Here is a 19101-nt window from a genome sequence, read left to right on the forward strand (position 1 = left end):
TAAGGTCCGGCAACCTTTGTGCTCAAGTATAAAATTTCCCTTATTCAGCCCATTAATTAATATTGCATTATTTCTTCACAGATCACAATAATTATTTTTCTTGATAACTTATTTAGAAAATATCACGTTGAATTATTGTGTTAGCTCAACTTAATCCTGGTATGTTTAATGCGTGGGAACTATTGCTACAATAAGAATTCCAATAGTTACAAAATGCATGATAAATTTAATTCTATAAACATACATTCATGTAAACAAAATGACAAGCAGAATGTTTTAAAATACTTAGCTTAAAAGCTAATAAATTGAAAAAATAATGATCAGAATCAGTAGATGATTAATTATAATTCAAACATTATTATACTGCATGAAATATAAATACTTTTAATAGGCCTAAAGGTTTCGGCATTCTTTAAAGTGACCAATGGATAGAATAACTACTTTTTGAACATCAGTTTTGTTTTGTAAATAATAAATACCGCAATAAAATAAGCTAAAATTAAATTGAGAGCTCTATGTCACTTTTTAATGGTGATAATGGTACCTGGCTAAACAACAGCTTTCTAACCTTGGATAGGTTAGGTACATCCTAAGGATCAACAGCTTTTGATAAATTTTATTTCGAACAAGTGAATTGAAATTTATATTAATTTAATTATTTATATTACATTAGATGATATTTAGATGATGAGTTTGAGTGCTATAAATAGGAGAATGGTATGAATAATAACACAGCGTTTTCAAAAGTATTCAGAAATAAGAAGAATGCCGATAAAAATTATGATGTTAATAAAAGGAATGACTGCAAGTATTCAAATAAAGATTTCCAAGGAAATATATCATTATTGAACAAAGCTATACAAATTTTCCATTCGAAGGTTTGATCTTTAAGGGAGTAATCTTGATAATTTAGAAGGTTTCTAAAAATTTAATTGACTTCAAAGATAGCATTAGTGAAAATTGAAGTTCATTAAACACCTGCGATTCTTCTACGGAAAAAAATGACATAATAGTTATTATGCTAAAGATTTGTTAAAATTATTATAAATGTCTACCATTTAGTTATCTACAGAGATATTAGTACCTTCCATAACACTCACCTACTTCAACATTCAAAATACAAACTATAAAATGAAAAATCATGCAAAATCTACTAATGGCCCGAAAAACAATAGTGGTCTCTCTAAAGACGTGTATGAAAATAAGTTCTTTTGTAATTGATGATACAGATAATGAACAATAATAATGTACTCGATATGTTCATTATCAGGTCTACAAATCTACATAATGTGTATTGGCAGTGTAGTGGCAAATCAAACGAAAGAATAATCTTACATTCTGATTAATACATCGGGAGAAAATTCAGTGAAAGATTTTTCAATTTCATATTGATAATAAATAGCAAACAATAAGATAACTTTTCAGATTTTAAAGATGAATCAAGATATGACAAGATATTGATGCTACACGACTATGGAAGGTAAGGTTGGAAATGTAATCTTTTGAATAGGATCAATATAAATATCGACCAACAAACAAAGCTGTGAAGTATTGCATAATTATTAATAAGTCAATCTCTGAAATCATCGTAGATGAAATCATTGATACTTATAAAAGCTACAGCTCAGTTTGAAACAGTAATATGTCGAAAATAGCAAATAGTAATGAAAACTATACAAATAATACAATAACATTTTACTGTAAATCAGGTAATAATGCAATTATTCTGTTCAATTGTTGCTAAAGTTAGCTCTTGAAATCTAAAATATTTACTATAATATTCTATATTGATTCGTTGATGAGATTAAAACATTTTCAATTGACGAAATTCTTTGAAAGCTCTGAAGAATATAATATGTATTATATAACAGATTATCAAAAATTAAAGTTATATCATTAGTACTATCAGACAAGGATTCCAGATTGAGAAACAAATTTTAAAAAAATCGATATGTAAATATTTGGCTCTATTTTCATCCAATGGAAGACGTAGGCTACTTAGTATAATACCTGATACGACTGTAACAGGAGTGGGAAAGAAAAAACTTTAACAGTCGTTTCATATAAGAACCCAATTTACTTAAGTAAGGAGGTTCTTGAAACATGATTGAGAAAAGGTAGTACTAGATAAGAAAAAATATGAATCGGTCTTAGTACTAATAACTTATGAATTGGCAAATAAGATTCTGTGGATGTCGACATTCACTTCTTTTCATCTAAGCTACCGTTTCCAACAGAATCATTATTTCAACACTTCTAGTCCATTGAAAAAATGAACTCAAGTTCTAAAGCTGTGTACAGACTTGAGCGCCACGAACAGACGCATTTCAATTTTCATCAGCTGATTATATCTGTATTTGTTCATAAACAGTAAGGTACACATCAGATATGTACATGTACATATTTAAAATAAGTGTAGCATCAGCTGATAAAAAGTGAAATGCGCATGTTCCTGGCATTCAAATCTGTACGCACCTTAACAAGTCCTTTCAACACATCAGGAACCCTCTTATATAGTTTTGTAATATACTGGAAACTCTGAGCTTCTTGAAAAGATGAAGGCCAACGTGAATTATCAGTCTCAATCTAGCTGCTACTACTACTTTGATGAGATATCAAAATATTGACTTGTAATCGGTAACGTGAGTGTGAAATATGTCCAATGAGAAAGTCCTTCGATTTTCAAATACTTTTACAAGTGGGTAATTTGCCCTAGAACAGTTGTGTGAAGATGATGTAACGTGAATCCAAAAGGTTTTGACATATGCATGGATATGGTCAGTGCCAAGGGACTTGACTTGGATGGGTGATGTTGCCCAGCTTAAAATACCTGGATGGAGCGGATGAGGTGACCGCCGGTGCAGCCGCCGTGGGTGCAGCACCTGCCATCGTGCTCGCCTGGCTGCAGCACCTGCCATCGTGCTCGCCTGGCTGCCATCGCCTTTCAACACCGACACACACTTCCAACTGTTCATCTGGTTACCTGCAAACAGATATCACAACAATCAAAAATCAACTCTTCTTGCACAAGCAAAGCACAGGTATTTTACATCTCGATTAAAATCATAGAATAGAAATAGAGAAAAGAGCTGATCCGTGGTCTAGTGGATTTAGTGCTTGCATAGCATACTAGAGGTTCCGGGTTCAAGCTACCCGTATATGAACAAAAGTTTTTAGCCAGATCACTCCCGTGTTATTGGATGGGCGCGTTAAACTGTCGGTCCAGGCTGATATACAGTGAGACCCATTGATGGCTTAAATTATATAGCCTACTTCAGCGAGATGAAACTGACGTCAAGGACCCCTTATCAAAAAAAATCATACGAACATTATTATTATTATTATTATTATTTACTGCGCTATCTGTTTGCTACTCTGTGGAACTTCTTGGATTCACGCTTGAAAAATGTATCCATTTAAACGGGGAGACTCCAGCTTGAATTACGGCCACATAGCTTCACTTAAAACAGCTACTTAAACGATTGGCTTGAAGTAACAGTCAAACCTGGCAGAGAGCCCTATCCCATGAGAAATACAATTAAGGTGGCTCTCCACTGAAATACTCTCAAACTTTTTCAACGCCGTCGTTTTGAGCTCATTTTGAGCTGATTTGAGCCGTTTTCATTTCATTTTGAGCCCCAATCGTTATCGAGATATGATCGTTAACGAGGTATGAAAAATGTATTAGTACCTATGTTTTCTTCAAATTATGGTTAACATGCCGTTTGTAGAACTATACATAATTTAATTCGCATATTATTTTACAGTTGATTGGAATAAAAGCTTTAGTTTGGACGAACATTCAATATTTCTCTCGAATAATAAAGATCAAAATATTCAGCGAAAATTTATACTTGTTTGTCAACAGTCAACTGAATTGGATGAAAAAACTTAATTGAAGAAGAAGTGAGTACAATTACATGAAATTAATACAATTCCACAGAAAAAAACTTCGAATGCCCGAACAGGTAATACAGGCAGCCCTGTATTAGCCTTAATTACCTATTATTTTAATATGATACGAGTGAGAGTTGTAATCAATTCGAAACAATGAAGATACTTGAGTAATCGAGATGTAACCATAAAATATTCACAATGGAAGCGCTTGGCTGATAAGAGGCATGCGCCTGATACTCTTCTTGAACGGATGACCACTTGAGAAGCAGAATCCGCTTAATATCATCTATGAATTTAAAACTCGCCTCTCTTTGGTTCAGAATTCATTTAAAGATGTTGTCATCTATCAAATCATCCTTCCCGATTCTTCTTTCACCCACGTCTAAAGCTCAAGTGGTTTTTATGATTGATACAACATTAAAATTTGAATTTTGATTGGAGACATACTTACACTTCCACAGTCTTACACAGCCATCATCTCCCGAAGAAGCAAGAATTGTGCCAGTGACATTCCATGAGACTCGCCACACTGTGCAGTAGTGGTCTTCGAACTGGGCTACTGTTTGGATGTCAAATCGTGGCTGGCCGTTCTGCAAAACCACGTCCCTGGTACAACATTCAAATAGTCTATTACAAATATAATACGATTGTAATAGCTATTTATGTATCAAGAGCATGTAACGCGACTCTATAGCTTGAGCGAAACAGTTATAGCGCGACACCTAGTGGAGCGCGATAATTTCTCTAAAGCAATAAAGACGTTTTACGTACGAATTACTTACAATTTTTTCTACAACTGCAGTATTAGTCCAGGCAATGGATGCTCAAAAAAGGGTATGAAAGGAAAAGTGTTGACCCCGCATTTCTGTTTAGGGTTGTAGGGAGGTGAACATATCAAAAGTCCCCACCCCTACCAACTGTGCCAAGTGGTTAGGGAGTGGTTCATAGGTACCAGTTTTTGGTTTTTCGCATATAACTCGAAAACTGTGCATTTTACGGACATGGCTATTGTATACAAAAAGATTAGATAATTTTCTACAGTATTGATCTGGCAACTTTTTCTACATCTTTTCAAGTTTTTGAGATATCCGCTCTTGAAGGTGTGACATTTTTGAAAAAAGCAAGTTTTCCCCACGACTGCTGCAGCAGCTTTAGTGATGAGAGTAAAATCTTCAGTTTTGCAACAATAGACCAATTGAAATAGTTATTTGTGCAACTAGTGCGCAAAGTGACAGTTTGCTGCACCGAAAGATACGTTTACGCCCGAATGACTTCTTGAGTGCAGCAGAGGAACTTTGCTCACGTATTTCACATTAAACTTTTCCTAATACGGCAGCCATATGTTTATAATCTTACTTTTTCAAACCGTAGACCAGTTATAGAATAGACACGCCCCATTGTATATTCATATTGAAAGTAGATGAAGCCAACATCTACTGTCATATCGCTCCATCGTGACGTCAGCATAGAAAACTTTTCTGTAGAGTTTGTTTACATCGTTTTCCATAGCAGATTGTGTCTATTTCAGTGGGAGCGCAGCGGGAGTTTACCATTTTTATAAATTTAATAATAATTTACTTTCATCTGAAATAGACACAATCTAAAAGTTTTCTATGCGATGATGACGTCACGATAGGGCGATAAGGCAGTAGATGTTGGCTTCAGAGGCTAGACTTCCCAGCTTGTCTATTCTATAACTGGTCTAAGTTTCAAACTAACTTCAAGTTACACAAATTATCCGCTTGGATCGCTACAGCAGTTAGCTTATAGCAGATGGTTCTAGATGAGGCGTTCACAATCCAGAGTTATCAAATAGCACTACTTTAGCTGGCTAAAACAACATTGTGAATACCCCTAGTTACTATTGAATATGAGAAGTGGTTGTTGATTATGGGTAAAATGATGGCTGAAATCCATCAAATGTTTGTGTGTGTGATGCTGTTATTAATAACAACCTTAATTCATTTAAAAATTAATAATCCAATTGAAGTTGAAAATTCTCAGCCAAAGTTCTCATTTTTATTCATTCAAGAATCAGAAAAAATACAGATAGAACAAAAAGTTCGCATTCAAAATACATGCCAACAGCTGATTGGGATGGCTGCAAGATGGCTGAACCGATAAGCGCGCGCCCTAGCGGGAAGAATCGTACCTAAGTTTGTTTCATCCAGCTAAAAAGTACTGAAACAGGATTCACAAATTTAGACTTTTGCTCAGATTACCGAGAAAAATGCTCAAAGTAAACTAAAAAATATTTATAAAAATAACATAGACAACAGAGAATATTGAATTTATTGTAGTATTCTTATGTTTTTTTATTATTTTTATTTATATGGATATCGAACGGTAATCATTTAACCTCAAAATTCTAATTTTATAATGTATATTTGCTACTTTTCTCATTGCTTGCAGTTGAAATAGTAATTATCAATAGAAAAGAACTATTATTTATTATTAAATGATGAGAATATGTGAATGATGATTATTTAATTATGATTTAGATGATCATTATTCTTGATTTGGATTTCTAGATTGGGATTTTATCATAAATGTAGGGTAGCCATTGAAATGATTCTTATCTAAATCTAACCACAGTCATTGTTACCAACTTAATTTTTGTTTTTGTGCACTAATCCTCCATATAACCTAAGTAATACTTTGCGCACTAGAGTGTAAAAGTGATTCTTTGCATTCTGTAATCAGTGCAGGAATGGTCACTTTTCAAGGTAACTGTGGGAAAAAGGAATTTGTCAACTGCAATGCCTTCTAATACCTAACTATTCCGTATAAGGAGGAATACCTAAAACCTACAGCTTCAATGTGAGGGGTGAAGTTTTCAACTTTGCAAAAAGTGTCAACTTAGCGATTGCTTACCTAACCTAACCACTGAGAATAGAATGTAATAGAGCTGCCTTGCTCATAGTTGAATGCAGAGCAGGAGCGTGCTGCTTGACCCCCCAACTCTCTGGTTGGATACCTCGCCTAAGCCGTCTCAAGTCTTTATATTGCGAGCGTTAAGCGAATTGTCCATATATCTAGTTCTAATGAGAATATTGAAACATAAATTTATCTCGATGGCTTTCTCACATTATTACCTAAAAATAAAGCCACATACCTTTTCATCGTAGCTGCCAGTGTTTGCATGTTAACCATGTACAAATCGAAATATAATATTTAACGATTGCACATACTCCCATTTCATTTTATGAACAATTATGCAAGCGTTCAACTTGAAAATGTTATGAATAGAATTTGTAGTGCATGAAAAGACCTTTCCATTGATACATAATAATACATACTTGGTGGCCACAGAACAACAACATGCCTATTCTTTGAAGAGCCGAAATAATAAAATCATCATTACTTGAAACTGTACTATCAATGGTAGAATGGATTTGATGAGTTGACATATTCATTCACAGACACCTTTTCCTCTATTATACATGATTTACATATGTACTGTATTTATATATGTTTTTTTCTACACTATTCATCGCCAGCTTGATTCCGAATTTGTTTGATTTTCAGCTATATAACTACTCATTTCATAGAAAAAATAATTTATAGATTTGCCTTTGTCAAACTATGATTTTTTCTCCTAGAAAGTCGAAAAAGGAATAATTTGTAGAATGTGCGAGACAATTTTCAAAATAGCCTCTTCAAATGTCATGCTCCAAAGCAATATGAAGTACTATACCAACAAACTTCCAATACGTTGTTTAAATATCAGTTTGTTTGAAGAATCATATCATCACTCAATAGAAACAGAGTATAATCATAAAAATTGGCTCAATGAGTCCATAGGGAAAATATATTTTTCAATAAGGATTAAGAAATATATACGTGAAAAAAATCCAGTAACAGAACATCAGACAGAAACTGATAAAACTTATTCATTTTAAAGGTCAATAAAAATATTGCCGGACTATATTATTCAACTATATGCAGAATCTATATACCTATAGAGCTATGTGTGTATTGTGAAGTTTGAATGATGCGTTAAATGTAAAATTAATGTAATAAGTTATATGTAAATAAAGCCTGTAAGAAAAATCATTAAATTAATGAGTGTGGCCTGGCCAGAATACATCATATTTCAGGAACTGAATACAACTGGAATATCAATTAAGCTTACATTATATTTTCATAGTTCTACTAGCTTGCCCGGCGAACTTCTTATCGCCAAAAAGTCAATGTATCTCATGTCACACTAACTGGAGTCTAACAAACCGGGCATAATATTGTAAGAACCAGTACCATATATATATATATTATATTTTTTGTTCTTACACGGTACTTGTATATGTGCATTCAAATTCACTTATTCATATCTTCACATACAAATCAATTGGCAGAAATTAAGGCAAACTTCTAGTCAGTGAGCTACCCCAGTTATATCAGTAATTATTGAAGTTATTGAATTACTTTTTTTTGAAAGAGGAGGAAAAAATGAAGCGCGCTAGCCTATTTTGATACAATTGAATTCAATTTAAATATTAGATATAGCTGTTTCAAAACCAACCTTTAGTAACGGCGACTTTCAGTAATATCAATTCCAATTCTATAACTTTATAAACTTTTAAATACTATTAATACATCAAAACTGTATAATTCATGCAATATTAAACACACATACAGACATTTATTTTGATGTATATAGATTAAATTCTCTACTTTCATAAAGAAATTAATTTTCTCTGTAGATGTTGCTTGTTGATGGGATTTTTCTTCACACATTGAACGTTTCTAAAATCAATAACACTTTCATTACTCATTTTTCATAGCATGTGTATCAACTTTTTCGCATGTCAAAAAAGAACATACGGGAAACGGCTTCTAATAGAAGTCCAACCTAAAATATTGAAAAATAAAACTTTAATAGGAACATTATGATTACACACATGATGATTAATAAAATTAGTAAAGTAGAAAACTTGGAGCAATAAAAGTTGACTGTGACGGGATTTGAACCTCTAGCACTCGGCTATTCAGGCTTGGAAAAAGTGGGCTAATTTTTTGTGATCTAGAAACATTATCATCTTCCCGTTCTTCGGTAGCCGATCCGGCAAATTCGTAAACATGGGGCTGTAAAATGTATTAATAATTAATAAATATTAGCCCCCTAATTGAAATTTCTGGTCAGAAGCCATCCCCAATATTCACACAACATATCCCCAAAGTATCATGCCGTTCTGTCAAGTAGTTTTCAAGTCTATAGGGAACAAACAAACAAACTAACTAACACACAAACATACATTCATTTTTATATAGAGGTAATAGAATAATATTGGTGAAATGTAGTTTTAGAGCAGAGTCACAGTGATCCATCACTGACTATTAGCTATTAGTTTCGTTTGAACGCACAATCTGTTGTTCTGTGATCATTAAGTACATATGATTACATATCAATTTGAAAGTTTCCCTGTGTTCTAGAAGTTTTATTATGAACATTTTGTTGTTTGAAGATTGCATAATTAGCCTATTGAAGAGAATAGAAATATTGGGTAAAACCTATCTGGATGGGGGCATGGAACGGTCAAGAGAGAACAATACCCCTCCTTCAACGCTGGTTGAATGGAAAACAATAACTGTCAACCCATGTCAATGCTCAACCAATATCGAACAATAGATCTCTAAATGCCCCCATCCAGATAGGTTTAGTAGCATAAAATATATTTTCATAGCCTACTCCAAAATCCACCACTCTGGCCGAAACTTACAACTCGACATAATATGTATCGTTTAAAAAATATCAATTAGCACAAGGAAATTAGTTGTTTGATAATCAGACACACCATTTAATTGCAGGGTTTTTGGTTTTTACTACACGACGAACATAATATCCTTAGATTAGCAATTCGATTGTACATCAATAAAAACTGGTATATGCCTTCACGGTTTAGATCTTTGTCGCATCTTGATAAGCTCTGCAAGAACTCCATGTTACATCAAGAGCTACAGAGCTACTGTCTAATACTGTAGTTGGAAATTATAACTTTGATGGACTTGTACAGAACACGGAAATGGGAATCCAGCAGTAAAAGTCCAAGTGTGGAATAACGTCACTAAACTTAACAGGATGGGGGAATACGATTCATTGCACAAGGGTCGAAAATGTGCTAAATCTACCTGCCAAAGGGTCTCGCAGTTGTATTGTTCTAGCTTGACCGTCCCATGCCCCCATTGAGATAGGTTTTACCCGAAATATTGCAAACGTTGAATATTGAACCATTTTAGCTTGCACACTGATAACTACCAAACACTTGCAACTAAAATAAAAAGGTATTATAGTGGATTATAGGGAAGACATGGAAATGGAATGAAATTGTAGGGGATTATGTAAGAAAAACATGGAAATTAATTTTGTTGCAATGTTCTTATTAGAACTGAAGATATGGTCCAACCAGAGTTGGGGGGTCGAGCACGCTCCACTCTACGGGAAGGCAGCTCTATTACATTCTATACTCTCTGCCTTCAACAGACGGGCTACAGATGCGCACTTTTGCTATGTTTGCCTCCTAGAGCTTGTCCCAATTGAGCTGCAAATTCGAAAATTGTGTTCCAGAAATTCCCCCTCAAATTGTCAAATAATTGTTGCAAAATTGATATGTTCGCCTCCTTACTACTCTAAACAGAACTGCGGGGTCAAAAATTGTCTTCCAAACTTTTCCTTTTTAACCCTCCGATGACTAGACTATATGGGACTACAAAACAATAAATACATAAAATATTGTCGCCAATGAAGAGGTTATAAGCCTTAGCCATCATGGAACTTGAATGTCTATATTAGTATCAATATCGGGGGACCGAGCTTCGCTCTGGAGTGTAAAAGCAAAGAAAATTTGTAACGAAAGATTGAATTTAGGCCTATAGTTTATATTTATTTATTCATTTTCTCAGTCGTACAATTATTTTTACAGTTATATGAGGAGGCACAACAGGCTTATGCCCAAAACTGTCCCTTTTCAAATCTATACTACAGTCCAAATCAAAATCTAGGTTAAGCTACTATATCACTCATCAAAATAAAAATTTATTCACACTTCAAAAAACAAACACATCATCAATTACAAATAGATATACTATATTTGCTACAATATTTGTTAATATACTAATATCGGGGCACCGAGCTTCGCTCGTTATTTATTTATTGACTATTGATAAACGGAACACAATTATTTAAAATGATTGGGGAAGGACTAACAATTCAGCAAGAAACACTACTTATTTACGTTTATTTATCTTTTTTTAGAAAACATGTTTACTTCAGAAAGTCTAAAATAGTAACTAGATACTGTTAGTGTAGAATAGTACATAGTATATTAACAAATATTGTAGCAAACATAGTATATCATTCTAAATCGAAGACATAGTATACCGTATCTATTTGTAATAATTGATGATGTGTTTGATTTTTGAAGTGTGAATAAATTGTTATTTTGATGAGTGATAGTAGCTTAACCTAGATTTTGATTTGGACTGTAGTATAAATTTGAAAAGGGACAGTTTTGGGCATAAGCCTGTTGTGCCTCTTCATATAACTGTAAAAATAATTGTACGACTGAGAAAATGAATAAATAAATAAATATAAACTATAAATTAATCTTTCGTCAAAAATGTTCTATGCTTTTACACTCCAGAGCAAAGCTCGGACCCCCGATATTATAATTTTTTAGCGAGCAATTTCTGTATATCTGCTTATATTTTTATATCTGATTATTTTTATATCTTTATATCTGGTTATTCATGTTTAACGGCTCTCGAAAACGGCTCTAACGATTTTCACGAAATTTGGAACATAGTAGGTTTATGATATGAAAATTCGATTGCACTAGGTCTCATCCTAGGGAAAACTCGCTGAACGACATTAAAAGGATAATTCATCCTTGGCTGAAACAGCTGAGACTTTCGTCGTCTGTGGATAGTTAAAAGTGAGCGAGTGATTCTGTGGAAAATCAAAATATCGCATCTCCGAAATTCATAAGCTGACGTATAGCCAGCTGTAAAATATAAACACGATCATTTCAGAGAATTGTGTTCTGTTTATCAGTAAATAAAAATAACTAGCTAAGGTCGGTGCCACGATATTAAAAATATAAACAGATCTACAGAAATTGCTCGCTTAATATTGAGCTTCGCTCGTTATTTTTATTTATTGATAAACAGAACACAATTCTCTAAAATTATCGTGTTTATATTTTACAGCTGGCTATACGTCAACTTATGAATTTCGGGGATGCGATATATTGATTTTCCACAGAATCACTCGCTCACTTTTTACTATCCACAGACGACGAATGTCCCAGCTGTTTCAGCCAAGCATGAATTATCCTTTTAATGTCGTTCAGCGAGTTTTCCCAAGGATGAGACCTAATGCAATCGAATTTTTATATCATAAACCTACTATGTTCCAAATTTCGTGAAAATCGATAGAGCCGTTTTCGAGATCCGTTGAACATATAACCAGATATAAATATAAACAGATATACAGAAATTGCTCGCTTAATATAATTGACCGAGCGAAGTGAGGTCTAAGATTCAAGTCGACGGTTTGGCATTTCTCTTCATGTTTAAATTTTTAAATGTTTATATTTTGCGCATTTACGGCGAAACGCGGTAATAGATTTTCATGAAATTTGACAGGTATGTTCCTTTTTTAATTGCGCGTCGACGTATATACAAGGTTTTTGGAAATTTTGCATTTCAAGGATAATATAAAAGGAAAAATGAGCCTCCTTCATACGCCAATATTGGAGTAAAAATCAGACTATAGAATTATTCATCATAAATCAGCTGACATGTGATTACACAGATGTATGGAGAAGCCAGTCTATTGCTGTATTTCCATAAGGTTTATAGTTTCAATCAGGTACATGTGGATGAGAATACTGCGTGAGGTCTACTGTTCACAGAACTACTAGTAGGATAGGATAGGATGGCTACACTCAGAAATAAATCAGCTGATTGATTTCTGAGTGTAGCCATCCTATCCTATCCTACTAGTAGTTCTGTGAACAGTAGACCGAATTACATACAAAATTTTTTTGTAAACTGCCCAAACCTGTTAAATTACTTATATCGGCGGAGTTACAATTACCAACTTTTTAGGTTAAGATCTGACCTTTTGGCGAGCTGCTTACCATCAGCTGATCAGCGAGCGTAAAGAAACTCTTCTGCGCATGCGCGAATGATTACCGAGCGTAAAGAAAATCTACTGCGCATGCGCGGATGGTTGGCGAGCGAGAAAGTAGATTCTTCTCAGAAATAAGCTGTTTTACGAGAATTGAGTAAATTCTTTTTTTACGCGCAGTTGTAGAAAAAAATAAATTAACGGTTATCAACCAAAAAACAACTATTTGACGATGAGTTTTCAGTAGGTTTATGCGTATGGTGCGAGCAGCAAAAATAGAAGGATAAATTATTGAATACAACAAAAATTCAATAAGCTAAAATATATACCTTGTAGGTAAAGAAGTTAAGTTCCTATTAATAAATAAGCTCGAATTATTATTTCGTATTATATTAATATGATTCTTGAGTATGTAAGTGTAAAAATAATACAAACTGTCTAGGTTTGATAGTGAGGATGCGAACATCTTTGGTGGCGATGGCCAGCATGTGGAAGCTGCGACCCAGGTTCGGAGCAAACGATATGTCGTGAACAGCATCCGTCACGCCCGGCACTGAGTCGGTTTTCGCCCATCGTCGCGAGTTCTCATTGTATTCGTAAATGAGCACTTTGCTGCCGAGAGACTGGTTTGACTCATCGCTTCCGACAGCCAGCATTGGGGGATGTTGCCTGAAAACATAGCAAGTCGTTAGTAATTAATTATCTCCTCTGTCATCATCAATAGCATATCTATCATATTGCATATCAGTCTGCATTAATGCCTGCTTCAAGGATGGAGCATTTCCGGATTTTCTCAATATTGCCCGAAAGTGTCCAATTTTCAAGAAGGGAAACAGAAAAGATCCGGCAGACTAACGGCCAATATCACTCATCCCTGTCTTGGCTACAGTTTTTGAGTGTATCATTTAAGAGCAGCTGAGTTCTTTCTTGGAGAACAAGGGCATCTTCACAGGCTCCCAATTTGGTTTAAGTAGGGGAAGATCAACAACCAATGCCATTGATCCTCTTGGGCCCCTGCTTTTTTGATAGCTGTAAATGACCTGCCTTATAATGTGGATGCCAATATATATATATATATATATATATATATATATATTATATATATATATATATATTTATTTATTTATTTATTTATTTATTTATTTATGCGGATGAAATAATGTTCGTGATATTCTGACGGTTGTTGAAGGGGCCAATAATGCAATAGGACGGGTATCTGATTGGTTTGCAGCTAATGGTTTTCTATTGACACAGTCAGTTGTCTTCAGTTTAAAACCATATATTATGGGCGACCCCTTGATTTCTAATATAAGGCCACATTTCTGGGATTGACTGTGGATAGGGATTTGTCGTGGGCTCCTCATATTGATTCAGTTTTGGACAGGTTGTCTCGAGTGAACTTCCTTTTGCTGCGTTTGATGTCATGTGTTCCTTTTGAGTACCTATGTGAAATCTTCATACTTATCTTGTCACGTGGTAATTTGAAACCACCAAATATTTTTAAATGAGCCAATAAAAGTAATAGAACTATAAAATGGAAAGAAGGTTAGACCTATCCAAAGAGTAAATCAACTCAAATCAAGTATTATTAGCGATTAGGAGTAATAGCATTATCAACAACGATAAGAAAACATGTATTATTGTGATTTAATAATTATGAGAACCCATTGGTAAGATCAAAAAATTATAAAGCGGCATAATTATTATTGGCGGATTACAAAAAAATAAAATAAAATGCATGAACATTGAGGTTAGAGTTACTTGTTTACGTTTTGAAAAGAATTAGTCGATCTTGGATAAATCGATAATTATTAGAACCAATACTGAACGAATCAGCTGATTATTCGATCAACCCATATGACGGTTGAATCATATAAAATTCACTCATAAAGGATATATTATGTATACTAAAGGAAGTCGATGTGTAGAAATACAAATAACTATTATTTCTATATAAATATTTATTATAATCTAAAAAGCATGATAAATCAAGAGTATACAAAACTCATATAAAAACTAAATGTATTATCTATTAAAATCGTATGTTACGATTTATTTATGAATTCAATTTAAGATAAACACTCCATATATTTGTATGAAAACTTCTTTTATTTAATTTTTTCTATTGTAAAGCCGAGGAAGCCCTGATTCCCAAGGCAACCAATTGTATTGAGTCTATTAAATTGAAGGCCAATCAGAGAGTAGCTTACAGAATTATTCTAGGAAGAAGCAAAATTTTTCTAAAACCTCCTTCTTCTGGCTTAAGATCCTGACCGGAGAGGATGCACATGGAGTTTAGGGTCTTTTCTTCTTCCTTTTAAAAAATTTTTAATGAATTATTAAGCCAAACCCTTTTTAAATGTAATGTATGTTTGTTGAATGTTAATTGTTTGTGAACTCAGTGCTGTCAAGGAGTTCGTAATTGTAAAGATTCCCATAAAAATAGCTTTAATTCGAAAGAAACTTATAAAAATCTGGATCACGCGTTAGCCCAGCAGTGACGAAAAGGAGCCTACCTAATTAATTATTGGAAATAATTAATTCAATCCACGAGGACATCTAGAACTTCAGTCAGTGAGTGATAAGTCAAACCAAATGAGCTCATTTTTCTACGTTCAGTGGGGTAATAATTAATAAAAAAGCGCTATTCCTATTAATTTGAATTAAAATTAAGAGTCACCACGTGTTGAACAATATCACATAGTTCACAAGAACATTTTATAAATTTATTTATTATATGTAGGAAGCTTACTTCCATGCACTGCCCGAATTCATATTAAAAGCCCTGAGATCTCATGTTTGAATATTAATTTATTAAATATTAATTTTGTAATTGAACCAAGTATATCATATCAAACTTATAGACCGAACAGGTTTTTATTGGTAGAATTTTGTATTGATTGGAAGTCTAAGTACCAGTATTAAATATAATATATTTATGAATTTGAAACTCATTATTGTGAATATTAGCAAAGCCTGTGATAATTATTCAGATTTTAAAAGTAGATTATTTAAGTGAATTATAGATTTATCGAATATCTTATGCACATCTTTTTTGTGGGAATATATTTTGTGTTTTATGTCAGCATACAAATCGTAGAAATTTATTTTATCCTAGTCCATCTCGTGTTATATAGTTTGAGCTGTTTTGGTACCAACAAATATTTAGCAGCACTTAAAATCATAGAATCAAATAATATTAACCTTATTCAGAGCACTCAATATTTATCATCCTTTGATGATATTCATTTCATCAGCCAGAACAAATATATTAAGAAATTATATTAATAAGGTTCCAGTTATATCATATAAGGATCCAGAGAGCTTCAAGAACTGGCGTTGTAAGTTCTAAGGAATTTTGAAAGGGTATATTGGTGAGTACTTGTATTCACGACGAGCGTTTTAAGAATCAACTAGAAACAACTATAGTTGGTCCTGATTATTCTCTAGTGGTACATGGTTACTGATAATCAGTCATCAAATATTCTTTTAATTTCCTTACTGGTATTCTTCAAGAATTTCATAGAAGCAGCGGTAAGAATTATCAATCCCTGGTCTTTGAACCTTATGGTGATTATTTGTATTTATAAAATTCATGTTTCTACCACTGAGCTAGAGCTGAGGTTTGAACCCAGTAATTTTGCGAGCCGGAAGGCCTTAATTTTTTGTGAATTTATTCGCAAAAGAGGGAATTTAGAGACTGCTCTTATAAATACCAGAAACATTGTATTATCTGTGAAGGAATTGCAATCCACAACTTCTCACAATAGCTTCATAACGTGGGACTCTATCATAAGAGATAACCCCCCCAGGAGCACAACTTCACAATCTCTGTTCCAGTCGATTTTAGGATATGTTCTGGTGTAATGCACAACCAAGATTGGAGAGGTATTGATAATGCAGAAGAGAGCAATCAGAATGATGAGTAGAGCTGATAGACTAGCCTACTGTAAGCCACTTTTTGTTGAGCTTGGCATTCTTACGGTGGTGAATCTCTATACATTCAGAAGCCTTGTTCACACTCACAAATGTAGGGAAACGCTCCAATTTAGATCGAACGTTCATGGGATAAATACTCGACATAGGCATGACATCAACATTTCTTTTGTCCGTCTGGAGAGGCTAAGGTCCAGTCATCTGATAATGGGTAGACAATTATTTAATAAATTGCCCCTCAAGTTTAGAGACATGGGAACCAGTTCAAAAAAAAAAAACTACATACGTGGCTCTGCTCAAACCCTTTTTATGATGTTGAAGAATTTTTTCAGCTACCTGAATCCAGCATAAACCTGTGATGCTTTACAACCATTGAAACCATATAAGCATAACTTGTACTCTATTATTTATGTGTTCTAATATTTGACGTGATCTTATGCATCTCTAGATGTTTCATGGATCAAGAAATATATCTATCTATCTCTTCTCTAATATTAGGGATATATCGATAACAACAGGAAAAACATCTTCTGCGAATATACATGTTCCACAATGGAATAGTAGCTTCGAGAAAATAACTTTTACTTAAAAATTTAATTGTTCATTTAACAAACTAGCCATTAACAAGAATAATTTTGGGAGTACCGTAATAAGAAATTAATTCTGGAGTTGATTCAACACTCTTTAAACAACAATGAAAATGAATGGCGAATGGCGAAGATGAATGGCATTATTCACTTCTTAGGAAAAATTGAATCTAGTTTCGGATCGTTCATTTTGTCACGAGTAGCATAGATTTCGAAGTTTTGACACTGGAGTACGTAATAATAATATTACTAATACGAGTTTGAGGTAGAAACCCCGTGATTGATCTATACTAATCAGAAATGTTGTAAATAAAATATGAAACAAATCGAATTTTACCGACATTGTGATATACTGAGCTATATAGCTACTATATGCAAGAGCTATCTTAAAATTTCGATCTTCATTGGTCATAATCATGAAAATAGTACAAAAAAGTACAAGAAGAATCAGAAAGGCTCGTTGTTACTTGAATTGGTTATTTTTATTACTATATTGAGGCAACAGGAGTCGATAAACTCTGAACTTTAATAAAATTGGACACATAGTGTTTCAAATGAGAATGTCTTAGGTCTGTTCTTCAAAAGGAAAGTCAACAATAACAAGGTTGGTGCTTGTGAGCGTATGAAAGTGATGACTCATCTATATTCCATGAAATATAAGAAAAGTAAAATCCTAACCCTATTTCGGACTTATAAAATGTTATCTAAATTTGGGATAGAAATAGTAAAAGGAGTATCCTTAGTTTTTCTCTCCCGATCAGTGTTTCTTCTAGTCCAGTCAAATGGTAGTTTTTCAGGAAACAGCCCCGAAAGAATTTTTCTCGACGGTTTTGTGGAAATGATTAACGTATCAAAAATTTTTCGCATATTCAAAGTTGCGTATCTTGTGAAACACTTCAGATAAATAATCGAAAAAATAGTCAAGGTTGTAGAGAATTTTCTCCTCTTTCCGCTCCCACAAATCTGATTTTCTGATCTTTTTCTGATTTCAAAACCGTTCAAAATTTACAGCTAATTGAAAAAATGATTATTTTCATTTCCTCATTTTTTCTGCAATTTTACTGTTATTCAAGAGTCTCTAAAACGAGTAAGATACATGATAGAAACTTGCGATTGGTCTCAAATGGAAGAGAATTACATGCTCTATAAGCTACGTTGCCTAAAACACATCTTGCATGACTGTTTATTATAGAGAAACTGTCGAGACTGTAAAAATGAGGAAAATATCGCAAATTTATTGATTTTTGAATCAAACGTATCTTACCTCACGATTATATTTTTACAAAATTCATTTACCTCACATGAAAGAGGAGATTCTGTTCTTCAAATCAAGATCAAGTACCATTTTTCATCATTTCGGGTTACCGAGATACACAGTTTTGAATATAGAAATTGGCAATTTTTCTGTGTATTTAAATAGGGGCTAAAATACACTAAAGGAGGATTTATTTATTTTTTTCATCAAATTTCAGTTATGATACATGATTTTGAACCTTGACGAGCTGAGAAGAATGAGCTGTAGTACGAGGAGATCTGATCATTCTGTCAAAA

The 19101-nt window shown here is 33.6% G+C and overlaps 1 protein-coding gene across 1 annotated transcript in view; it reads right to left on the reverse strand.

The window, feature by feature from the left end:
- Nucleotides 1-206: 206 nt before the first annotated feature.
- The window catches only part of LOC111058266 (nucleoporin SEH1), a 28405-nt gene continuing 9510 nt past the window's right edge, over nucleotides 207-19101 (reverse strand). The window contains exons 4-7 of the mRNA XM_039421241.1: nucleotides 13463-13696; nucleotides 4341-4503; nucleotides 2924-2975; nucleotides 207-2882 (exon numbers count right to left, since the gene is read on the reverse strand). Coding sequence (XP_039277175.1) covers nucleotides 2779-2882; nucleotides 2924-2975; nucleotides 4341-4503; nucleotides 13463-13696 — 553 coding nt within the window. The 3' untranslated portion in view covers nucleotides 207-2778. The remainder of the gene's footprint in view (nucleotides 2883-2923; nucleotides 2976-4340; nucleotides 4504-13462; nucleotides 13697-19101) is intronic.

Source organism: Nilaparvata lugens, chromosome 2, assembly GCF_014356525.2.
Source record: "Nilaparvata lugens isolate BPH chromosome 2, ASM1435652v1, whole genome shotgun sequence".
Lineage (NCBI taxonomy): Eukaryota > Metazoa > Arthropoda > Insecta > Hemiptera > Delphacidae > Nilaparvata > Nilaparvata lugens.